This window comes from Cydia amplana, chromosome 15, assembly GCF_948474715.1.
Source record: "Cydia amplana chromosome 15, ilCydAmpl1.1, whole genome shotgun sequence".
Classification (NCBI taxonomy): domain Eukaryota; kingdom Metazoa; phylum Arthropoda; class Insecta; order Lepidoptera; family Tortricidae; genus Cydia; species Cydia amplana.
The window spans coordinates 12,038,232-12,065,873 of NC_086083.1; the positions used below are offsets into that span (position 1 = coordinate 12,038,232).

General features: G+C 37.6%; 1 protein-coding gene across 1 annotated transcript in view; it reads left to right on the forward strand.

Annotated features, from left to right (window-relative positions):
- The first annotated feature begins 2,424 nt into the window (after window positions 1-2,424).
- LOC134654579 (uncharacterized) overlaps window positions 2,425-27,642 on the forward strand; it is a 46,509-nt gene continuing 21,291 nt past the window's right edge. Inside the window, exons 1-2 of the mRNA XM_063510047.1 lie at window positions 2,425-2,519; window positions 4,262-4,733. Coding sequence (XP_063366117.1) covers window positions 2,517-2,519; window positions 4,262-4,733 — 475 coding nt within the window. The 5' untranslated portion in view covers window positions 2,425-2,516. The remainder of the gene's footprint in view (window positions 2,520-4,261; window positions 4,734-27,642) is intronic.

The following is a 27,642-nucleotide window of genomic DNA, read 5'->3' on the forward strand; positions in this document are numbered from 1 at the left end:
TTTAGCAAGGACTCCACGGACGTACACGTAAGTATTAAGAGCGTTTTTACATCATCCGACCTGATATCTGATGCTTTAGGTACTTTTACTTTAACATGCCTGATTAAGAACTTCACTCTTACTTACACGGAATCCTTTCCAATCGCTTAAAACAATCTTAAATTAAGTGTTTTATACCAAAACTTATGCAATTATTACAGAAGTGCTCTTCCAGATTCAAAGAGATCCAGTCTTATTTTCACGGGAACTGGTACAACGAACAGTTCCACCCCAATAAATTACTTACCCAAACCGCATCCAGTGCAGAGGGCCTACCGCGAAGTCCGCGAACCACGTGCGATGTGATGCCTCCCTGTCACACTTACGTACGAATTTACAAGTGCGACAGAGAAGTAACACGTCGAACGTGGTTCGCGGTAGGCCTTCAGTTACCAATCGAACCCAATACTTTTGGAACCGAACTATAATTAGACCTAATAGAACGTAAAGAAAAACCCGGCCGAAATCGGAAATGTATGTTAAACGTGCATTCAGAAAGCCCTGTCGCGCGTATCTTTACATCAACCAGTTAATTAGTGATCCCTGAGACCCTGCAGCGAAAAGGAAAATCGACTACTTTATCTACCTCTCTATCGCTCAAATATCGCGCAAGCGATACAGAATTACAAATGCAGAAAACAAAATTTCGATATTTCATTTTTCGCGGTAGCTAACCCTCTAATTACCTACCTATTATTAGTGACCGACCGAAGTTTCGGTTCTGGTTTTCGGTTTCGGCAGGCTTCAGTATAAAGATCATGTTTCGCGCATTATCTTATTCTTATGCTAATATTATAACCTTTACCACTATATCGAACCCCCAAAAAGCGATGAGTATAGTTTTAATTTGGTTACAGACGAAATTAGTTTGCAGGACTTTAGGTATTTTGTTATGGAACTCGAGATAGTCGGGATCATATTATACAAGGGATGAACCTTCTTTCTGTTACAGGATGTTTCGTAAATTATGTTGCTGTGGTAGCCAGGTGGCAAGCGGTTTTTGTGAAGCCAAATGTGGTTTCAATCAATCATAAACCAACTCCAGATTGCCGGTTTAACCGCTAAACATAATGTTTTCGGTTGCGTAAGTTACGCGTGCACTAATTTGTGGGTAGGTATGCAAAAATAAAACGCGTCAAGTGCGTTTTTGCTTGATCGAACACAAGTTTATACGTTTTATTTTTATGGAATCGAATTTTTAGACATATTTAAAACGAGAACATTCGTGGTTCTGGTTTTTAATGTCTAAAAATTCGATTAACTAAATACCTGCCTACTAAATATGGTCAAGCAGATCTTGTCAGTAGAAAAAGGCGGCAAATTTGAAAAATGTAGGCGCGAAGGGATATCGTCCCATAGAAAATTGAATTTCGCGGCTTTTTTTACTGACAAGATTTGCTTGACCAGCTTTTTAATCAATATAATCATAAACACAGTTTTTGAAATAAAGTAAAAATAGAAAAAAAACCACCTCAGGCGAGAATAATAACTGAATCTCATGATTAAAAGTGAAACCTTTTTTCCACATTTCTTTCATTCAATCCTATTTCTTAAATCGGTGAAAAGTAGCTAATCAACCTCCAACGTGGTAAGTAGGTATATACCTAATACTTATTGCATGTATGTACTTATGTTTAATTTATATTCCCACCACAACTTTTAAGTCATGTTTTCTTAATTTATTTAAGCACAAATGTGTAGTAACATCTGTTCGGAGCGGATATAGTTTTTGCGCGCGCGCCGATTTCCGTTATACCTACCTAAATAGGTCAATATGTCACCGCTGATCTACCAGAACTTTGAGAACAGTGTTGTTTTTCAATGTTTATTTTTAAGCCAGTTTTTTTTAGGTGACAGAAATGTGCATAGCTTAATTCCAAATATTATTAAAATATTATCTATTAATAAACATAACACAAAAGTCACAAAACATAAATATATTAAAAAGAAAAGTTAATTATATTTAAAAGAATAGGTAGGTACAACAAGAATACATCTTACGCAAATACAACAGTATATTAGGTAGATATATTAAAATAAAACAGAAATTAATTAGGTCAATCGATTCAAATTTCGCGGACGAAACAAAACAACCAATTTATCCATCCAAATGTACGTACGTAACTACGTAGGTACCTACCTAATTAGTCTTCGCACATGTTTTTCAACAAAGAAAACTCATCAGCCTCTATTTACTTTACAAACGAAAAGTATTCAAAGCGCGCCTAACAATTTTTCGAGCCCAGTCTCGCGCGCCGGAAAGTGTCCTTCATTTCCCGCCATCCGGTCCCTCAGCCAACCGAAAATTGCCGCCTAAAATACGCCGGCCAATGAAACCGGTAGCCGCCTTTTTCGACCAATCAGGGGCGAGCCCGCGCTCGCGCTACGCGTCATTGTCATATCTTGAAAATTAGTACAGCGGCGAACCCCGACGGCAAATTGACGATTTTCCGCGTTCGAGTTTTCAAAATATTCGAATGGTGAGTTTCCAACAACATTTTATCTATTTTTAATAATATTTTAACTTTGGAATACGCCACATAATTTTTATTTTTCCCTACGACGGCAATATCACGCGATTTAATATATAAAGATATGATATTTATGTAGTTTTCGATCGAAAAAGTTACATTCGTCACGGAAAAAAAAAAACAAAAAAATCGGTACGATTGTTTTAAATGTCATGTTAAGAATAACACGTAAAATAATAAAAATATCGCGGTAAATCTACTAACTCAAATCTAGTCAGCCTTGTTTCGGCAAGATGGCGGCGATCCTACAAGCTATTAATATATCTTCTATCTACTGCGCACCGTTCATTTTGACCGTATGAAAGAGCGAAACGACTATGGTTTACTCAGAAACACATCCACCGCAAGCGCCTGACTGCTTGCACACGTAACTAGACACGTCTTCTTTATTTCGTAAACAAGTTTTAGTGTTGCCATTATAAGAAATTATCTGAGTTTTGGGGATTTTTTTTTTAATTTGCTGGACTTACTTCCCATAGTTCCGATTTATTATCCTGAACAATTTCAGAGTGCATATTACAAAATATGTTTTTTATATATAAGAAAATTTCGAATTTCTCTTAAATTATTGTTATAATAGGTACCTATATCGTTAAAATACATATAAACAAATGGTAAGATTCGTAATTTCTGGCAAATTAATTTACGTTAATTTCGAAAAATAATAAGAAAGGTTACTCAGTTGATCACTCAAAGAAATTTTGAGTTTCGCGCATTTTTATAGTGCGCATAATAGTCGTAATTAAAAAAAATTAAGAGTTAACTTATTATCATTTTTAATTATCAAAATAATTATGAAAATTTATTTTGGTGTTTTATTATACATATCATGACTTTAAGGAACCTACATTAAATTAAGTAGGTAAGTACCCATCTAATCGAGTTAGTTGAGTAATCAAAACAATAGCGTCAACTTTATTTATCCTAAAGACAATTTTGATATATTTACTTAAATACGTTTTATAAATAAATATAATTATTTCAGAATATTAAAAATTCCATACAATATTGTTAGTACCATAATACATTACAGCTACATGTTAGTAAGTACAATAAAATTAATCATTAACACAACATTTTGACAGATTTATAATAAAATTAAAATTCATTGAAATCATGAATATATAATAAATAAGTAAAATAAAATTGACTAGAATTGAATTGAAGGATGTCACAACATTGTTATTCATATAAATAACGATTTCATGAATATGAATAATGATTTTATATAGGTATTAATAATACAAACAATAAGCTAAAATAATGAATGATTGAAATAATAAACAAATATGGCTCAAATCTACGCGATAAGGCAACACTCGATGGCCGCTCCGTTATCACAAAGCACGAGCGCACGCGACTTTTGAGGTCGGTGGCGCCACACGGTGTCGAGAAGTGGAACTATTTCGACCGACGCCGCTAGCGCCACGCCACGCACGCGCAGCGCTGGCGACGCCTAGCTTTGCTCATTTTTTCGTCAGTCTCCGGACGTACCTCGGTCGTGTGGACGCACGTTGTTGTTTTGTGACGTCGCGTGTTTTTACGAATTGTTTACGCTCACTTGCACCAACCTGAATTAGAAACTCAACTCGTGTTCTTATTAGTGCGTGATGGACCAAACATCTATCTGCGTGCCTAGATTATTACGTCGTGTTGCGTTTAAAAACTGATTTTGACCTTGTTTACGCTAGGTGAAGAGAGCGCCGCGTATGCTATCAGAGAAGTGTGTTCGCGCTGTGTTTGGTGGTGGACTCAGTCGGCTAGAAGAGATGTCAGCGTTAAGCGTGAGAGCGCCCGGCCTGCAGACGACCTCCGTGCTGGACACGAGGTCGTTACGGGTCCGAGGTGTCACCACGCTCGAGGGAGTGAGAAGAAACCTATTTGGCTGCACCGATAGGGAAGAAAATAGAAAGTTTGTCGAGCGGGAGTTGGCGAGACAGTTGGAGCTGGACAGCCAGAGATGGGGCTTCGATTTCGCGAACGAGCAACCTCTGCCGGGCCCTCAGAGGTTCGCGTGGTCGCTAGTGCCGGCGGCGGCGGTACCCGCGGCCCTCAGAAGAGCACCCATGGCCATGGCGCCGCCTAAGCCAAGTGCACCATCGCAAGAATCGCCCACGAAATTATCGAGCCCCGAGAGTGGCAAGACGCAGAAGAGAATAACAGGTCAGTTTATCATAATATTACATCTTGTTTTTGTTTTTTCTATCTCTTATCAGTGATATCACTATGCAGTTTATTGCGGGTTTGGGAGAAAAACTTGTTTTAAGGTGCATAAATGTTGGTTTACTGCGATAATAAATCAGAACTACGATGTCCAAGGTTATATACTCGTATAATTAATATTTATTTAATGTCAAGTCGAATGCCGTAGCCGCGATGCGCCTGCGTCGGCGTCGTTAGTCTAGCTAGTTAATGATGACTACTTGAATTGAAAAGGACACTTTTATTACTCTGTTCATTGTTCAGTACCTCGTTAGTATAAGTGCACTGTTGAATTAGGCTTGTATAATATAATTATGATGTCCTTATTTTAGCGAGGCTGGTAGGTACCTTATTGATCCAGAATCCTGATTAGATATAAAAGTCTTTCGCTTTAAGTGGTCCGTAATGTGTTATTAATGCAAGTTAGGCGTTTGAGAGGGGAACTTTTTTAGCAAAATTTTTGATTTGGTTCATTCAACCCTCGAAACTTGATCTCAGTCGCCCCTTAAATGAGTCAAATGGCATTTTTTTGACCATCAACGTGTCAATGAATTCATTTAGGGAGCAAGGAAGTCCATTATTCTTTAATTACTTACCTTGCAATTAAAAATTAAGATTAAGCTCGAATCTTTTCTTAGTTAATTTTTAATGGAGTTTTTTCTTAACTTCTTAACCAAAGGGGACATTTTGAGGTAAAAAATATATTTAACTGCTTATTAATAAAATGGCTGTTCTAAAATTTCAAAGACGTTAGCATATTTGTTCATTGTTAAGCAAAACAAATTAATAACAGTGTGACCATATGCCTGGGTTTGTAATATATTTGACCTAGTTATATTGTTTTGACATCCAGATACGTTCGCCTCCCACATTTGTCCCATTTTAGACTACACATGTGTGCGTGAAAAGTTGAAAACAACGCGGTGCGCGAACGCATATGTCGCGAACTACTTGTTTACTCTTAAATGAACTACCGCGAGTACTATGTATAGATAATGACGCTAATATTTTTTAAATAAAAAACATGAGAATTTGCTTAAATGTAACTTAATCGATGAAATTTTGTTAGGTATAGGTGTCTTGTTAGGTTTAGTTTTAACTTTTTTATGAGTTTATGAAAAGTTAATATTTTTTATAATTATCTTTATTTCTACATTTTACAAAAAAGTACTTACATCTCTAAATTAGAGAACTACTAGGCTTAGAGAACTGTTATTCAAATAGAATATAAACTAAATAAACAAAACTAAATTTCACTTAAATGGATAAATAGGACCTCTATAAGTTTCATTTACCTACTTGAAAAACTTATTTTCAACACTAAACACAAACCAAAACGTACCTATTTATCACCGCCATAATTACAAAAGTTATAAAAATAAATACTTAGGCCAATTATTTTTATCTTACCCCTACTAGCCTACCTTTATCAAATTAATTAATGAGATATAAAAGTAGTAAGCTAATCTATACGTACACTTATACCTATAACTAGTATTTACTACATATCACCATTCACGCACTTTATTTGTTTAGTAAATTATCAATAATTTGCAGGCTCGTCCAATTCACGCGATTTGGCTGCGTAAGATAGATCATAATAAATTAAAAAGCCATAAAAAAGTAGGAACTCGAATGACGGTTACGTCCTTTTAAATCGAATGCGTATTTACGATAGATCATTCAGCTATTTCAAAAGGTCGTAAAGGCATAGAAACTCATGACGTTTACGGCATTTTTAAATGGATCGCATCGACGCCGATGCCGCGTCAGTGCGCATGGCATGCGTGCTAGTGATGCGCTCTTCGCAACATGGCGACGGTTTTTTTTACGTCATAGTGAGGCTGAACGTACGTCCTAGGTACATTGGTAATGGTAGAAAATAAAGTTTAATAGGACACTGCATAATTTGACACGTATATTTCCTCTAAGGGCCTGTTTACACATATACATTTGCTACTTGCGACACTGTATAATTTGACACGTATATTTCCTCTAAGGGCCTGTTTACACATTGATTAGTGTTAAGTGCGAGTTCATACATTTGCTACTTGCGTTTAGTAGCAAATGTATGTACTCGCACTTAACACTGATCATTGTAAAAACACGCCATAAGAAATAGTCCTGCCTGATTGAAGCGAAATGTAACTTACCTACATAAAGAAATAGTGACAAATAAAAAAAAGTACAATACATCCTAACTAATACATACGTGATAGTGCAATATCATTGTAAGGATTGCACGTAGGTCGTAGGTGCATATTACACAGGTAGCTACCCAATCAAATTGAAATCATTCATCATGCCCACTTGTCTGGCAAATTGACTGTAGGTAGTACATACACAAGAATGCACGTATGTTGCGTACGGAACGGTCGCCAATCCGCTTGAGGTAGGTCGTAACGACTCAGGATGCTACAACATTACACAACTTGTAAAAAACGCACAACATTTAGTACCCAAATTGAGTACACTTTTTGTCTAAATTTAAATCTCTAAGATGGTCATTAGTATTGTTAAAAAGCGAGAATCGGACCAGTTGTAACAGTGACTATTATTGTAAACTTCAGCGTATTTTGTCGCTTTACTGGTGGGCCGTTATAGTTACGTTTACGTCTCATTGTATTTTTTTCAATCGTACCTATCTCGGCTCGAGCGTGCTAAGTGTCATTTAAATCACGTCATTCGCCAAAGCTTGCCTATTTTGACATTAAAATCGGTTGCATTGGGCCTAGCAGATGCAATGGCTTCCTAAGATTTTACAAGGAGCTATCAAGGGTCACAAATTCTATTGTCTGAAACTGACCAACTGTAAGAACAACGCAGGGGTTCCTTAAATAACCGGGTCACCTATTTCTATCCCTTTTCTATGACATAATTACACATTTGGCCCTCTAGAAGTCGTTGAACCCAAATGTTTTGCGTTTCTGTGAACGTAAGTGGACGAAACAGCGGGGGTTAATTCTAATGGGTAGAATTAGAAATTGTTGCAATTCGCGAAGGGTTTTTACGTCAGTTGGTGGTCAAGTAATTGCTTTACTTGAAACTTGATAATACCCTAAAGGGTTTGAATCCGTGAGGATTGAATTTCCTCTTCAGAATTACAATTATACCTGGCAGTTATGAATATAATATGCCAGAATATTTTAGATTTTTGTTAGCAGAAATCTTACCTTGGGTGGACATTAAATTTAACTAGTACTAGATTTAAAAAAAAAACCAGTAGATATCGCAGACATATAGGTATTTCGTTGTTTAAATACATAATAAAGCTTAGATACTTCGTCATAAAACACATCTTCATCCTATTTTAAGAGGACAGTTAGGAAAAATTCTGTTAATACCTAAATAACATTGCCCCATATTCATAATTTCACTAAGGGAGCTCGCCCTAATAAATCGGCTGACGTGCATAAATCACCAGCGCGCAACAATACCGTGCACTATCCGCACAAACGTCGTATGTGCGCTCAAACGTTACACACTCATACGCCCTTTTGAAAAATAATACACCGGCGCGTGCGCGCCCTCGCTGACACTAACGGTCGTATTGATTTTCTAACTGTCACTTTCACCGACAATACCTATTGTTGTTTTGGTTTGCTATCGCTCTGAAGTTGACCCTCCTACGTTTTGGTTGACATTGTGCCATTTTAGCTAGGTAACATATACTTTTAGGTACTTTCGTGACCCTATGGGCATTCAAATAAGAATTGGCGTCTACCCTTAAGTTGAACTTGACAAGACATGGATAGTTTCGATCGTCGATAGTTTCAGATGTGCTAAGTAATTTACCAATCCTAAAAATATAATTACATATATGAAAGTTCTTATAAGTATGTATTATTTTTACGAGGATAGTGATAAAATTGAAAACCCCACATTGTTTGAATGTTTGATGAAACTGATGAATTAGCGAATACTGTCAACATTCAAGGGAAATAATAAAATAATATCATTGAATCATCGCATTTTGTTTGGACAATGTGTAACATTACTATACTACGTGACCGTTATTTAGTTTAAAACATTTCATACTACAATCATTTGTAAATTCCAACAGTCCGCAGCGGCTCCGCAAAAAGAAAGTCGCGTTACACTCTGATAAACCGTCAAAAAATTTCGACACAGCGCGATGCGGGCGAAACAAAAAAGGTGTTCACACGTGTTCCGAATTTGAACATATTAACAGATCTCGTAACGGCCGTATCGATCGCCACGCATCTGCGTTTACGCCACCCCAACACTACAAAAATAAAAAGGGAGGAACAGCATATGAGCCGTAATGGCACTTAAGCTCTTTCAAAACAGAAACAAAACCGTCCGGGGGAGAAATTCCCTATCCCCCAACTATCCTAAATCGTCATCTGTTGACTACGAGATCGATTTCAACACGCAACTGCAACGCTGATGACCTCTGACGAAACGGTCGTTCACTTTTTACCGGCCAATTGTCGAATGAATAAATCTCACTGCATGATACGGTAAAATGTTCATGTTGCGCGCTGTTGTAAAAATTTGCTTCAATTGTACAATTTATGAGTCAGAGGACGAACAAATGCAACAACAAGGAGTTCACACTAAATACTTTCGATTAAAATCTAACTATAGAGGAATCGTTACGATCTAAACACCTGCCTTGCTTCTTTAAGGTCTGGAAAGCAAACAAACCATTGGCTTATCTCTACAAGCCAGACAATTGAACAATTCCCATTACTTGCACTTGTTAAATGCTAAATTGTAGCAGGCACCGACACGAAACTAATGGAAGTACGTTACAGTTCTCACGTTGCCTACCCTCAGGAAGGAAGATATGGTTCAATGCCTCTAACGACTCCTGGCGATAAAAAAATCTTCGTTTCTTGTTCAAGCTAATGGCTCTGGGATATGCATCCTGGCAGCAAAAACAGAATCCAGCATAGCTAAGGCTAGGACATGCCTATATTAAAAGAAACGTTTAAACTGGTTCTGCATTAATTATGTTAATGCTTACCTATAAAAATACATGTATCTACATATTTTTAATTGAACTCATAGCTGTCCAATATCAATTCATTTAAAAGTTGTCAAGTAATTTACCTGTCTAGACGTAATGAAATCGTTAATATATGAGAATGAATTAGACATTCAAATGACCCAAATAAAGACGCATAAATTCATTTACTGAATTGAGACAAACTGTATCGTTTAAGACGGTACTAGAATTGGATCAAGGGCGAAATAATACACCGATGGCGTAAGAGGCAATTATGTACTTTATCTATTGTACCAGAGTTACTCGTCTTCAATTGTGCTGAAAAGTGATGCAACTAGCATTTTAAATGAGGATTCTACTGGCCTAATGTTTGAAGTCAGTTTGCGGATTCAACAATTTAAAAAAACTATGGGATTTTTATTACTATAATCAGATGCAACAAGTTCATTTCAAACATGTAGAAGAAACGGGGCATGCTAAAGCTCTTTAGAGAGATCATTTTCGAGCGCGATATTTCCACACATCGTTGGTTTCAAATTCCAGCATTATCTGATCTTAGTCTAGCAGAACCGACCAGAAATATTATTACGAGACTTTCCGATTTCTGTGTTAACATTTACATTTAGCTCGCACACAGAAACAGCTCGAAAGTAATACGAAAATGCAATGGTATTCGCTCAGTTACAAGAGTGCAAGTTTTAATCACGGTTTGTGATATCATCTTTTTATAACTTTCTTCGTCCCCTTGAGCATTAATTGTGTATTTAACGTACGCGTCTGTCGTAAAAACTGATAAGAATGCCACGGTTGAGGCGTCCCGAAGGTTTGATGGGAACGGCGGTCACCGCAGACCGTGAAATCTAATCATTCTGATTTCAAACAGGGAAAGTGACGGTTGGAACTTTTGATTTCAACCTAAATACGTTAAGTTTACTTTTAACGATTAGTAAGAAGTAACATGCCCATAACTAATACTCTGCTTTTATTGATCGATCCTTACGTGAACTGCTTACGAAAATAACTCGCTCAGTCCCTTCTGCATAATCTGTGTTCTGATACTGATACTGATACTAGGGGTAACTCCAACCAGCAGATCCTGCAGCAAGGACTAGGAAGAGGAGACTACAGGGGGGAGGCGAAGTTGAGGCAAATAGCCCTGTAAGCTCGTATGACTCTGCTGATTCAACCTAAGCGGCCTCGAGTCAGTGGAGGTGTCATCGTCACCTCACACCGGCTAAGCCTCAAACGCGAAATCAAACAAAGTACGCGCGCAAACTAGCCCCTTCTGCATAATCTGTGTTCACTGACAAATACCAACTACATAGGTCTCTTCAAGCAAAAATGTTGAATGAAAGGAACCCACTGGTCAGTGGGTTTTCCTTCGTTTCAGGTGAAACTACGCTGTATAGTTTGTACAAGTAAATGCTTTCGGTAGCATCGCCGACTGATAGTAGCCCCAAATTCCCATGCTAGTTTGTTTAGGGTGTATCGATAACTGTAATTTCCCAATAAGGTTTGTACCGATCAGTGGACCCTTTAATTGCTATCAGCAATATATCACCCTTGTTAAACGGTTTCCCACGATAGATGCACGTGGTAAATGGGAACTAAAGTACGTAAACGGTTGACCGCTCTGGAAAATGCTAATTTAACTATAGCATTAACAAATACCAGATACGCAGAGATCCGTTATAGTTTTTTTCACGATACAAATTATTGCAAAATATGGAGACACTTCAGCAGCTAACACTGAGAAGATTGATAGCGACAAACCATCGACAAACCATCTTCATAATGACCAGTTGACAACCACTACCAGTCTGACTATTAGCTCACCACTGAAAAAAGAGATCTTCCGTCTGTTTATATGATAATGAAAGTTTTAATTAAATGATTTGAGAATACGAGTATATTATAGCTTGAAGCTTCGCGTGATATCAATATTACTTCTAACGCGAACCCTTGACCTTTTCTGCGTGCCCATATAGCAATGCGAAGGGGGATTTTTTCATTTTTTGCTGTGGATCAATAAATAATTACAACTTTCAACCCCGTGCGAACTTGACCTTAATAAAAATGCCTGATACGCGGGATCGCGTGATCGCTGCCAGTTTTTATCAGTTAAAAAAGTCCAAATCAATCCAATTCTATTAATTTAACGTCAACTGCACAAAACCAAATCCCCATATTTTGACAAAGCCCCTCAATCAGATTCAATAAACGCCTGTTGATTGTTTTAAATGGAACTCGTCAATTTCAATTTAAACGCGTGCCAGATTTACGACAGACGGCAGGCAAGACATTTGCAATTGAAAATTTTGAAGGTCAGTCAACTTGAGCAATATGGCCGATTTCAGAAGCTGAAATTTAAATAAAAACGGTATTGTTCCGCCCGCTGCGCCCGCGCCGAACAGCTGTGGGGTCGCTGCAGTTTTTTAAAACCAACGGACATAATGCTCTATTGTTTTTATATTCGTTAGACACCACGCCACATTTCTATTTATAGATATTAGGTATATTAAAATCGTTCCTTCTCTGCGCAGATACTGAAAAGGTCGCGATGGAGTTATTCAAAGCAAAAACTGTCAACTAATAAATGTTAGACCCTTTGCATTAGGAAATGTCATTGTCCTTTGTTTGTATTGACGTCATTTGTCAACTGAAACTTGTCCCAAAATTTACGGAAGTCTATAACGACTTGTGCGTGGGAACGACGCCTCACATAATTATACGTGTCGCAATGTCCCTTCTAAGTGCCTCTCGTCTTGCGTGAGCTCCCTTTGCGTTTGATTCAGCGACAAATTTCGAGCATTCCCGCCAACCTTAACGACGTAATGACTCTCTTAAATTTCGGAACACTGATAGATCGTATCTTTAAAACCTACCGAGTCTAAGACCTTGGCCCGAGCCAGTCGGCCTTACGTGAGAACGATTTAATTAACTGCACTTTACCTTCAAGCGTTCATTTTTAAATAGGACAGAAATTGAAAACAGAACATAATTACTTATGTAAATACCTTGGCTCCATACAATTTGTTGTCCAACAAAAGAAGGGCGTGGAAATGCGTGATGTATTACTAGATTATTCAGTCGATTTATAAACTTGAGAACATTAGTGACTTCGTATTTCAATGAGAAAGGGCCACTCGAGAGGTGGTCGGATTAGACGGTTCGATTCGACTTACATTTCAATGAATCCTTTATTGTTGTGCTGACATATGGCTGACACACTTAATATTCTATTGTGGATGACCGAGGCGTTACGCAACTGAAGATGAAAGGCGTATTATTAGAGGCGTTAGATATTACTGGTGACAATGACTGTTCACCGAAGAGTCAAATGGAAAAGTTACAGTCAGGCTAATACACAATATTTAGAGTGTAGCATAATATAGGCCACAGTGTAATGTGAACGTCCTATAAGTGAAAAAAAAAAGAAAACCAAACCAAACTCAGGAAATTCAAAAGTAAAGCAAACGCCATTGACCTATCATGTCTTTGTCAAGTAAACCTAATTCAAAGTAGACAGCAAACAGCCCTCCACCAACAGGCCCTTGAATTTCAAAATGTTTGCTCAAGCCTGTTTGTCCAAGATCCAGAGAGAAAGTCAAGTAGGCGACGAGTGCGTGGGCCCGAAACACGTTCTTGAGGTTTCAGACGTGTCAGTGAAGGAGTAATGGATTTTATTGGTTACATAATTTTTTAAGCAACACAACTATGTAAGTACCTCCATCTTAATACAGAAAGTCACTCCCATAATTACACTTAACTTATTGTGGAGGCCTGATGTGCAGGGCTCCTAATGATCCCCAGGGTTTTGGGTGTGGGAGTGAGTTCGTGTGTTTATAACTTGGTTTGTTGAAAAATAATTGCCGAACCAGGAGTAAAAATAGCTTCAAATGTGCTTAGAAATGTTGAAATAGTTTCTGTATTTACAGTTTTTACCTATTTTTTTGGCTAGTGTAACCCAAAACCCCGGGGTATGCTGATGATGCTCTGAAAGCGAATTGCATGTCTCTTTAAGTTTTTAAAAGCATTTAACAGGATACTACCTATCTGATGCGAGTCGTATCATCAGACGGCCCGCACGGTTGTGTCACCGTGGTAAAAAAGGGGTCAGAAGCCCCTGTGTCACGTGTGAACTTTAGCTCCGATACGGTCGATAATGGACCTCTCGGCGACACTCCATTCTTCTGGACGACTCAACTGACACAAATGTCCCGTACATCACCCGAGGTGATGGATACCTTTCGATGAATGGTAAATTTATGTTAATATCAGATTGAAATGTTAATTCCCCATAATTATGACGACTGTTGAGCCCAACTGAATAAACAGCCATTGCTCATTCCCAGTATTTTTCTACGGATTTTAATACAATGTTGCATCTGCGTGTATTAATACAACACTGATTGTAATCAGCAATTAAACCTTAAATAGAAGCTTTATTACATAATTGCATCGTTCGATTTATCTTAAGGTGACGGTAGAGGTGGGTAAATTTTCAGATTCTGTCAATTTACCCCATTTCACACACAAGCGCACTTCACGCACACTACCTCACTTTACTGGGACAGGTCACTGACCCATCAAGTTTTTTTTTAAGATTGCGTTTTGAGTTTAGTGGCCTCCTTTTAGGAAAAACGTTCCATTGAAAGAAGAAAGAGAAACAATACATTTAATCTTGCTTTCCTTGTCTGTTCATGTCACACGTGACGTATTTAAATTCTAATAATTCATTTGGTTGTTGACAATTTTCTACATTATGGCTTTGTCGAGATACGCGTTTTCTAAAGTTAAACCAAATAAAACCAGATGTCATTAAGTCAGATGTAAAATTTTATTAACTACTCTATACGGCTTTTCATAAGGCTCAAAATCAATTAAATGAGAATTTAAATAAATAAAGTTCCGGCAGGGTGCAAAATTTAATTAAGGCGGACAAAATAAAATTTGAAAATATATGGAAACAGTGTTGGCTAATGTACCCCTAATATCTTTACCGATTTACTTTTATGTGGTATATTCGCCTTTTGTTTCACTATTAAATTAATACAATTAAAATAAAAAATATTATACCGGTATTTCACCGGTATTATTTCAGTGCTGAAGCGATTATCTTCGATCGTAGCCTTGATAATGTAGGTGTTGATAGTTACTTACGGCGGTAGGAGCGGCAATGAACCCCGTGCAGAGTAGAACGTGAGGTGCGTTGGGATAAGTGCATATATCTACTTATAATTCTTTGGCTGGTTGGTAACCCTCTATATTTTATTTTTTGTTTTACTGTTATTAGGTTAAGGGAGTTTTAGGGAGTGAAAAAGAAATGATTTTCGTTTTATGCGCTCGCGTGATTGCCGATGGATTATAATTAGACAAAAGAACTTGTTTTCCACGCATCGAATGTAGATCCCTATGACACTTCCTCCAAGTCTTCTCCAATAATGTTTATACCGTATTTTAATTACCTACCTTAAATGTTACATTTCTAAATATTTTTTTTGTGCTATACATACTTCAAAAAAATCGCTGGAGGCCTAGCGGTAAGAGCGTGCGAATTGCAATTCCGGCTCGTACCAATGAGTTTTACGGAACTTATGTACGAAATATCATTTGATATTTACCAGTCGCTTTTCGGTGAAGGAAAACATCGTGAAAAAACCGGACTAATCCCAATAAGAGCCTAGTTTACCCCCTATGGGTTGGAAGGTCAGATGGCAGTCGCTTTCATAAAAATTAGTGCCCACGCCAATTTATGGGATTAATTGCCAAGCGGACCCCAGGCTCCCATGAGCCGTGTCAAAATGCCGGGTCAACGCGAGGAAGATGATGATGATGTGACACATACTTCCAAAAAAATCTACAAATATTTTACGTGACAACTGCTTATAAGTAAATATTATGTAGGTACACTTATAAAGTATAAAGTAGAAAATATCTTATAGGTACATAATATAAAAACCGAGCATGTACGAGTAGGATTCACTATGGGTTCCACAGTTACACATTTTTATTGCATATTTTTTGTTTAAGACCAACTCACCTATTATAGGACATAGGTCTTCCATTAATCTTTTGGCGTTGAACTATTTTTTGTATATGTATTTATGTAATACAATTCTGAGTTAGGTTATGGTACATTTTTGCTCACCTACTTATAATTTTGTATTATATCTGATATGTCACATGATACCAAAAATCGCCGCAAAGTTAAAAGTTCATTTATTTACGTTACTCATCTTCGGATCACCGACTTACTACTTCCTTACTTGACATATGTGTACTAAATTTCAATTGAACTAGTCCAGTAGTTACGGTGAAAATTGGCTTTAACAAAATGGCAGACACACGAGTGATCTTATAAGGGAGATTATTTTCCTTGAGTGAATGGTATGCATTTACCCCAATGCACCTCACGTTCCACGCGGCGCGGCGTAATCTGGCCCCTATTTCACCACGGTGACAGGTACGACAAAAACATCACTGTTATTGACGCCATAGGCATCCATGGACTACAGTTACCGCTAACACTGATTTAAACTTTCACGATTTTTACACATTATTAAATTGTACAACGGAACCGCAAAACGTTCAAGCGGATAAACAAGACCAAGTGCGGGTAGTTCGAAAAACTCGCGCGGTTAGAAGATGCTGATGTCAACTTAAGCCAGTCTTCTCCGAGACCACGGGGACAACGCCGTCCTCGAAACGTCGGAGGTAAATCTTAAAACTTAGATACGCGATTAACTCCCGTTGTACAATTTAATAATACAGTTACCGATTACCATCGGGCGGGCCGTATTCGTGTTTGCCACCGTCATTGTACCTATTATTAAAAAAAACTTTATTATATCGGATAAAACAGACATTTCTCTCGCGAAAAAATCTTGTGACAATTGTCACAAGACAATTGTCACAAGATTTTTCAAGGAATTTTCGGTAAGTCTTGACAGGAAATGAGTTCTGTGTCGCAATTTCGATACAGTTGCCGTGTTTCTTGTGACAATTGTCATTAGCTTCGCAAAATAAGAATTTTTTAGTGGCAATATAATGGAGTTTATTTATTTATTAAAATGTTGGTGGCAAACAAGCACATCGCCCGTCCGATGGTAAGCGGTTTCCGTAGCCTATGGAGGCCTGTGACGTCAGCAACAGTGATGTCGACAACTGTCGCACCTGTCACCGTGGTCGTGGTGAAATAGGGGCCAGTAAGTACCTAATAATCGCAGTGGTCTTAAGTGTCACAGACCCTACTGGCGCTTAAGTCCTTTATGACAATTTCTGCCTATTTTAAATTGTTCAAAAAAAAAAGAAACCGAATAATTATATCGGACTACCGAATTTTCACGAGAATCAGTTGAGAAATGTGATATGCAAAGGAGAAGAATTCGGACATACGAAAGCATTTTTGCCCAAGTTGAAACGGAGACCTTCGCCAACGCTCGGTCAATGATGGTTTAGGTACAGCTAGCTGCAGAGAAAAGGTACCACCCCTGCATACAATTATCTATCTGGTCGTACCTTTTCTCTGCAGCTGACTGTACACCTATAAAAATGGTTGTCCCTGCTGTAATTTTATACCGGTACCGTACTTTGTATTTCAACCGGTATAGTTTTACCTTCAAAACGAACCGGTATTGATAAATAATAACGGTACCATACCGCTTATACCGTAAAGAAAGCATGATGCAGTCTCTGCTTTGCACAATTATTGTGTGGACAAAATTCTTATAATCACCGAAACATACATACTTACGCACATAATGTCATTGAAATAAAACATTGTTATTTTATAGTAAATTTATATAATACTCGATATATACACATAACAATAACCAGACCGCAGCGGTATTAGCCTGTAAGCTTCATCTCTTGTCTCCAAATCCGCAAAAACTAGTTAGTACTAAATGCTGGTCTTGCTGTTATTTTATTCTTGAAGATTATGGCTTGTTTCTTGATTATTGAGAACAGCACGTAATCGCACACATATAGACGGAACGAACGGCAACAAAGTAGGTGTAGACACTAAGACTTTCAGGTATTAAACGAATTACGCTTCGTATTAATAGGTAAGTAATATTTAAATGAATATATAATATTCTCTAACGTAAATACAAGATTACAATTGACATCAAATGTCATTGACGTACAGAAGTCATATACTTTTTTTTAATGACGCAAAATTGATACCAGCATAATGAAAATCAATCCCAATCAGTAAAACGAGTCTTTAAACTTTTTTCATTTTAAGCGGGTTTTGAAGGAACAAGTTACTTAAATTCAATTGTAATCGTATTGTTTTAGGATAGTTTACTGCTGTTTTCGATCGTTACGACCTGTAAATAACAACAAATCAAATTTTAAATAAATTTATTTACCCTATTTTTTGAAATACAATTTATCTACTGGTATACATTTTCGTATGCGTATATGATGAAATGTCTAAATAATGTCAAAAACGAGCTACGACGACGTACACGTCTGCTTCGATCCAAGGCCAGCGGCCATCTGACTCGAAGAAGAATTTTGAGTGATGTCGTCAATGTATGGAAATTGTACGAAAGTTTACATTTGGGATTGAATTTCTGTGTTGTATTTGTGAGTAAAAATATAAGTAGATAATAATTTGCTAGTTTAGTTATCTAGCTTTCAAAATCACACAACAACTCAATTACTGTTAAAGGCAAAACTGTAATGCGTGTTGCTCAAACGGAACTCCATATTTTGATTTTTGGATACTTTTAGTGTCGATTTGTAGAGAATTACAGCAAATAAAAAATATTATGCCGTGAAGAGCCGGTACACGGCTTCTTCGTGAACAAATTTACGTATAATTTAATGCAGTTATTAAACATTTCTTGAACAAATTGATTGTACAAAGTGAGCTCTAAATCGAAAACGTCATATACCGTCCCCTTAATTGCTTTAAACAAAACCACAAACGTAAACGCAGTTATCTAGACACGGGCCGTGTGTACTATGGTAATGCTTCCATGAAACGTAAATACATAGTTTACACAGACATAATGAATAACTAAGCAGTCCATATTCGGGCGCGTTTTACGAAACTCTTGACAAATATACAACTTAATGAGCATTCTAAATGTCTCGGCTAACAAACCCTTTGACCTGTCGCGCTGTGACCATTTCTCAGTCAATGATTGATCAAAAGGTACCAAAGGTAAATGTACAAAGAACTCAAACGTGAGTGAAAAGATTCATCTCCCACTCACAAACTTACAAAAGATCTTCGAAAGAATAGAAGCCACGACAATGAAAATACGCATTGTCGAGATAAAATTAATATTTCATGCTATTCTTATAAAGATAAGAATTATGATATTGAGTTACCATCTGAATTTTAAATTTGTTTGTATTTTGATGCGTCTGGTGCAAGGAGTTATATAATGGAGCTAATTGTGTGTGAACGAACATTTATACGGAACAGAAATATGAATATTTATCTTATTTATACGGTTACCATTGAACTGAATCGAGGGTCAAAAGTTCGATTGACGGAGAGACCAACGGATTTACGTTAATACACCTTCAATATTTTGTAAAATTTGAAAAGCTTTCATTTAAAAGACCTAAATTCAATATAAATAAAAGTAAACCGAACACAGGGGGTATAATTTCGGTCTAAAAACCAAAAACAACCCGTGAATCTCCTCATGAAGAGTCAAAGTACCCAAATTACGAGCACAATTGCGGCATTCAGCCAAATGGGCACAAAAAGCTGCGCAAGAGTGCGTGTCCTACGCACTTGCGATTCCGTTACTTGAGGCCCTACAGGGTGGCTGTTGCGACCTCGTAACGGTATCGCCGAGACCACGACAACCATTCATTTTAACTAATGCCATTTGACGTTGCACGACTTTGTTTTAATGTTGGCTTAGTCGGTATAACTAGCTACGCTACAGATAATTAAAAAATATTTTGAATTCCAGCAACCAATGTTTTTTAAACTTAATTTTTATTCGAACGACCGCCATTTATTGTAAATTACAACTGTCAAAATGTATTTTGGGATGCGGTATTTATTCTCTAAATAAGTTAAGGCTCAACGAAAGGTAGGGGCAACCAAGCCAAAAGTCCAAGTAATCATAATTTTTCCATTATTGCACGCAATTTCCTACAAAACAATCACGAATTCCACCAATTTGGTCGCAATTGTTTCGCAAATCGTCACTATTTCCGCATCTGCTCTAGCGTCGGGTCGTCGAACTGCGGTGAACGCACAACAACAACGCTTGTCGCAGCTCGCAGTACAGACACCGCGTACTATCGACAACATTGCACTCAATTGTTTTTTTATTGCTAGTTAGTTTGACGCTCTCCGAATTGCTTTTACGATTTGACTATCGATCGACAATTCGACAACATTGCACTGACGATCGAAGGAATTTCTTTTTTATTGCCAATTCGGTTGACGTTGGCGCTCCCTGAATTGTAATTTACGATTCGAATTTGAAACTCGTGGCTTTGATAATAATGTGGCCACATTGAGTTGGAGTTTCGAAAGTATGCCATTACTTTCTTATTATGACTTAATGAATCATTGAATACGTACCAAAACTGTAAAAAAAGGCAGCACCGTGTTTTTTTAAGTGATTCGGTAGCCTAAAGTGTACGACCGCATCAGTAGTCGAATTAACGGTACGGCGGCCGCCAACGCCTTTCACCAAATCTCGTTCACACTCCAACAATGGCGAATAGAACAAAAACATTATTTTTGTGCATCGTTCCAGAAAAAAGTAGCTGATTTCGGGTTTACTATCTTTCTTAAGTTTTGTAAAGTTAAAATGCGTGAGATAAATAAATAAATAAATAAATATTAATGGACATTTTTACACAAATTGACTAAGCCCCACGGTAAGCTCAAGAAGGCTTGTGTTGTGGGTACTCAGACAACGATAGATATAATATACAAATACTTAAATACATAGAAAACAACCATGACTCGGGAACAAATATCTGTGCTCAACACACAAATAAATGCCCTTACTGGGATTCGAACCCAGGACCGCGGCTTCACAGGCAGGGTCACTACCCACTAGGCCAGACCGGTCGTCAAAAGATGTTCTTTTTTTACAAAATAGACTCGTTACGGTTGTTATTTTTGTTAAATACGAGTAGATCATTTTTTATCAGCCTGTTGTTGTCGTTCTTTGTTTTAGCGTTGTACAATTGAATAACAATAGAGTTAGATAAGGAAATGTACTGTCTCGTACGATGCTATATTATCGGAGCCCTAGCTAGAAAGATAAGGTTCGCATAGTTCCAATCTCATTGTTTTATTGTATCGATGGAAATTAGTAACGTAATAATACAACCTTATAGAATATACGTATAACATTATCTGTAGAACTGTTTGTTATGAACAATAATGTTTTAGGTACCTACGAATTTGTTAGTAAACTGTGTGAGTCAGTCGGTAACCGCTAAATAACCTACTTGCCGATACATACACATTCGTGTTGTCATAATCATAAATGTTGCGTAGTTTAGAAAACGGTATTGAACTTGGAATTGGATAAAATAACATAAAAAGATTTGGATTTAAACTTCACTGGTTAGACAATAAAACACCACTAATATTGGTACGTAATAAGGAAACTGATGAAAAATACCCTATTAGTTCGCAAAACAAACTATCTAAGTAGCCCGCTTTAATCCGCCGGAAACCCATGGCGGCGTATCTCCAAAACAACGAGGTTCTTGAACTTAACTCGAGTACAACACAAACACCTTCATAAACGCTACAAAATGAACACCAAACGGTCCCGAACTGTTGATGTTTATTCTACACGACCTTTATTCACTAGGTGACTTTTGGACTACGAAGGTGACTTTTGCGATGCTACTCGCATACTTAATTATTAACGTGTTGTTGTTGACTTGAAAAGAAAAACAAACATACCTACATTTTAGCCATTGCGTTTTATAGGATATCATACAATCAGGTATTCATTAGCACGTTTTAATTTTCAATAATTATTTTAGTTCTACGCAGTTCCGCCATCTTCCTCAAACACAGCTAAATAAACATTGTACACGTGTATTTGCACAATAACAACAGAAGTCGGCGTCGTCAACTTGAGAGTTAAAACTTTATAGTGCTGGCGATAAACGAAGGCGGGGTGGAGCAAAGTTGACATGCCAACTTTAACAGTTATTCTTTACAATAGGTACGTCGAAATAATTGCTAATGTCGGGTACGGTAGTCCTATAGAAGTGATATTTTTATACGCATAAAATAGTTATTTACGATACAAGTGCGGAAAAAAGGAAATTCGAAACGAGTGGCGATAAATTAAAACACGACCGAAGGGAGTGTTTTAAATCGACACGAGTTGTGAATTACCTATTCGCACGTGTATCGTACAACGTCTTACAGTAGGTACATATGGCCCTTTAAACTTTTGACATACACACGAAAAGTGCTATTTTACGCACTAGTGTGGGAAAATAATATGTACTTTTTATTTTATTTGATTATGGCAACAAACAGTCATTACATCAAAAGATACAAAGGATGGATTACAGAGAAGACAAACAGTGCCGAAAACAAGCGTTATATATTGTAGAAACATTATAGGAGTTGATACTGAGTGGTAGAGAGAGATGTACTGTAAAGTAAACTATATTTTCGGAAAGGTTAGTGTTAAATCTATTCAACTCTTATCTTTTATAAAGGAATTCGTCGGATTACCAATCACCCTATAGAATTTCAGCTTATTTGCGTAATTTAGAACTACATAATAGGTACTATTACTGACACTGACACAATGTTTGCTAATATGACTCTAATTTATCTAATATTATACCGCAGTTGTAACACTGTTCAGGATTCATAAATAAACAGAACATAGTAGTGGACAGGTCAAAAAACGAGCTCAATTGCAGTGTTTAGCGATTTTTCGAACTAGGCGCCCACAATAGCGACGTGGTTCAACGCTCTCGAGCTGCTTTTTAAGGTCACTGAACCTTTTCGCAATGCTCGGAAAACAAGCACATTGCATTTAATTATCTAAGTTTTCATAGATACTATAATATTGATCGAAATATTAGGGAAGGGTAGAAAGTGTAAAGCATTTTATCAATAATTTGAAAAGCTTTTTCTGTAGGACGAGTTAATGTATTTATATTGGCTTAATTAAGCAGTCATCATCATCATCAGCCCGTTGCAGTCCACTGCTGGACATAGGCCTCTCCCAAGGTAGGCCACAGAGCCCGGTCTGCCGCTTTAATACTGGTAATAATAAATACCATGTACATAGGCGATTATTGAGTTGCCACTGATCGCACTTATAATAAACTTATTGAATTATTTGCCGCATAGGGAATCCGGTTCAAGTCGTAGAATTTTAATCGTGTTTTTAAACAAGAACCATTCTACCGCCTGTCATGTAGTAGGAAATTATGGCTTGATAAAGTTTCAACTACAAATAATTCCGTGAATGTCCAATAATTTCATATTAGCATAAAGGCAGGCCTAGTAAATTATCTACGGGTACAGATAGCAATCTAGCCAAGGAATACTTTAGCATAAAGTTATGTACAGCAGTGTCGCGACACTCGCGACTAGGGTTGCCATGTGAAGAAATTTTATATCCTGACAGAAGTCCCGACATTTACTGGAGGGTAATTTCTCCAAAAAATCCGCCCATTAAATCCTGTATTCCAAAACCTTTCGTGGACCATTCGTCCCTTAACTCGTCACACCACGCTGTAGCTAATAGTAGCATTACCTTCCCTTTCCTTTGTCAAACTTTTAGCCAGCTTCAAGTTGTTAGTTGAGGTTTCTAAAACACCCTGACAATCGCCAAGTCCCCCCGCAAACCAAACACTGACGTATGGCAACCCTAGTTGCGACACAGAGCAGGACTTGTGCAATTATGAGGCCTATCGGGAATGTGGCCCTAATTGCACAATTACTGTCAGAACAGATTTTAGAAAAAGGTAAATAAAACTTTATTTGCGAACTCGGAACATAGTTGGATAAATAAAACTGCAAGCGAATTACTTGTTCAGTGTCTCGAAAAGTTATGATATGTTTTAACTGTATTTATTAGTTTTATTGGTTGACAGTTGCTCCCGCAGTCATCCTAGACAGTCTATAGAAATATCACAAAATAAACACACTAGCACGTTTCAAACACAATAGAATTGTGTATAACACACAATAGAATCGTAGATCAGATGTCCAAACAAAAGTGGTAACAATAACAATAGCTCGACGAAGTGAAAGTGTCGTTTCGATCTTAGTCTATGCTCCATCATGCTCACTGTAATGAAGAACGCATACTTAACGAACTGTTAACGTCCACGGCTGTATTCTCATGTTTCTTTATGATGTTGCCGTAAATATAGAGGAAGGTAAACGTCGAAGTAAATTATGCTAGAGCTGCAAGTATTGCGAATAGTGTTGGTTGTTTTAATTTATGATGCCTAATGCGTTTTGTAAGTAAAGTTAAAAAAGTATTTAGTAGAATTCTTCAAAACAACCAAATTTGAAAATGCCAGACGAAAAATCTGTAAAACTTATTAAACCTTCGCGATGTTGAGTCTTAACGAGTTTTTTTAGTCTAGCCTAGTATATTCCTAGTGTGAGTTGACATCATCACAGCAACGAATAATTTATATTACAAGGTGCAGTGAACCATGTTCATGCGCCCAGTAACCGTACCAAGGTGTCTTAGAAGGCTGTATCTTACCAGTTACTCGAGTTAGGTCCTTTTGCGGCGCGCCCACGCGGACCGGTTTCGTTAGAAATCTAGCCAGCCAACCGATTATTATAATAGCGGTCATTTTGGTCTCCACATAATTATAAAGACATGTCGAAGTTGTGTGGGAGCTGACATTTACCTAGAACGTCCTCGTTAAATACTAGATGTAAACGTAAACAGTGCCCTGAAACGGGCTCGATAAAAAATCTTGTTCTTAGTTGCATAATTACGCTGCATCTACTAATAGTTTTTTTTTTCTCTTACAGGTAAGCATTTTATCGACAAGGCAATTTGGTTAAATCTTCGGTCCGTAAGTACGAGTAATCTAAGGTTGTTTCAATGCTTTTCAAACATTCCGAAGGATAATCGTCCCAATTGATACATAGCTCTGAACCGAGTAGAAAACTGTAATTATAGCAATTTGAATAAATCTTCAACAAAGGATTTTTATTGCTATAATCTTTTTCCCTGTGTGTATAATCAGCATTACAGATATTGTAAACTCGGCTATTAAGGTATAATCGGACCAAATTTTAGAGTTAAATCTTGGAATCTTTAGCGGCGACCTCAATAGGGTTTTCACTCTCGGGCCTAAACTTTTGGGCGTTCTATGCACACAATCCTTTCATTTACTGAATAGCTACTAAGCATCCCGGTTTGCACAGCCCATTCATGGTGTAACTTGTTTAATATACGCATTATGGCTTTTGTCTCGGACCTAGTTAGAGGGTCCTTGTTCTTTCGGCTGTTTAAACACACTGTGTGAAAGCAAGTCGTGAGCATCCTATTACGACGTGAGATTTTTGGGTCAAGTGCATGGGAAAATTTAAAACGTTAGGTCCACAAACCAGAAGACCTCCTAACCGCGTTTAAAGGCAAAAACTATTTCATTTTCAAACAACATGTATTCGAGAGCAGCTACAAAGTAGCTAAAAAAAGTTAAGTGCATAAAATGCACAAATAACATAACCTAACCTAATATTTTAGCAGCGAATAATAAGTCTTTTAAAACTGCCAAAGTTTATCTCGGTTGTCGTCGTCATTTGAGACGCGCATTAAAGTATTCCAGAAGGGTTCAAGACATAAAGATAAACTGTTCAAGGGCTATCTACATTCCCAGACAAGTGGGTCACTATTGGTAGTGATATTTTTTGTCCCAGTAACCGCATTTAGAAACGTTCACTGATAACGAAATGTTTATATTCAGTAACTCCAATCCTAAATTGACATCTCCTAATTCGACTTCGATAAAAAAGGAAGCGTGACGTGAAATTCGGGTTTTCTTTTACTTTTTTGGTATTAACTCGGGTTTCAAATTATACACGCACGTGTTTGAGGGGAATAAAAAATGGGGGTTTATGTTATACCTGAACTCACTATAATTAACGTGCACAGATTTACTTAAATCGGTCATGTTTTAAAGCTCAAGCTTTTCTTTCATTGCGTGATCTCCCTCTGTGTTTGATTTTACTTTCCATTTTTCCAGCCAAGGTATAGCTTCTTTGAATGATGAGTGTCTTATTAGGCAGGCGACGCACCTTCTCGGAACCCTCACAAAGCGCCATTAGCGTGTAGTATGACAGCTCCGCTTGCGACACCATCACACACGTGCTTGCTAACTACTCTTGTTTTAACAGTTTTTATTACTTTTAACACCTAAACGTATCGTGTTGCTTTAATGCCACTGAATCAGACACTCATTTTGCAGTAACTTTGCATCAATAGCTAAAACATAACTGAAGTTTTAGCTGACTTTTTTGTTTCTTCTACTCGATTATTCAAAAACAAGCCATAAATTTAAATCTCGAACGAACGTTTCAAGTGCAAATGTAAAAAAGAAAACAACCTCCATCCAACCAGCGTTTCCAACCGGCCTTTACTATTTGAAGGGGTCGTAAAATGATTTTCGAGCACAAAAAGTTGTTTTGGTTTTTTCAAGTCGTGACCGAGGCGAGGTAGAAAAAATCATTTCTTATTTGAGATCGTACTATGTCATAAATAAACTACTACGACGTTTTTTGTGGGGGTGAAATTCAAATCTGTTGGTCCAACGGTCATTTGTGTTTGGTTTACGCTCGTCTCGGATCGCGTTACAGCGTTGTGGTTTTGCTCATTGCGTTGTTTTTTTTTCTTATCTGCGCTAACACTTAACTGGGACACGCTAATCCAATATATTGTGCAAGGGCACTTCAGAACATGTTTTATGGGTTTGAACACTAACACGCGTCAGGTCTTGTGTACATATAAAGCCGAGTAAAGGCACAATACATTTTTTATACCTAACAATAGTAATTTTTCAACGCGTTCAGTTTGAAAGGGCAGTGATTCAAAAATGAAATTTTAATTGGTGAGATGGTGGTGCATCTATCTGAGGGGAAGCTGCTTGGTCACTAGATGCAATCTGGTTGGAGATGCGCGGTCAACGACCGTGCGAGCGAGAGGGCGCAACGCGCGCGAGCGGGACGATCGATGCGCGTACGCACGAAGGAATGAAAATTATTGTATTATTGTTTACCCCCGATGTGTGCGTGATGTCCTTAGGCGTGCTTGTGTGCGTCTAATCCTGCGTTTGTTATTGTTTAGACGCCTCCAATTTCTAATACGCCTTCGACGGACGATGCATGAAGAATATCAAATCGAAGCACAGATTTTCATTCTTTAGCGTTCATGTTTTTATGGATACGGATTTGAAAGGACTAAACGCTTGGCCGCTAAGCGCTTTTACAAAGAGGCTTTAGAACGCGAGCGATTAAAGCATTGTTGTAGGATTAGACTTGGACGCTTATACTCTTTCCCAGCCAGTCGGCACGATCTGAAACTAACCGAATCTTTTATACCGAATGAGATTACATTCCATTTTAAATGTAAATACTTGTAACACGTTATAAAAACATAAGTCTACTCCACTTGTAAGTTACAAGTGGAGTAGACTTATGTTTTTATAACGTGGCGTGGTTTTTGTATAAAATTTGAATCTGCCATTGCGTTACAAGTTGTAACGCAATGGCAGAACGCGTAACATTGATGGTCTATTCGCAATTAAAAAGTCAAGCTGTCACCTGTCAGTCAGCATCACTTTCCCGCCAAACGCAGTGCGTTTCCCACCGCGTTACTCTCACCTCGGTAATTTCTAATGATTATGCATAAACTGACCTGCAGATTG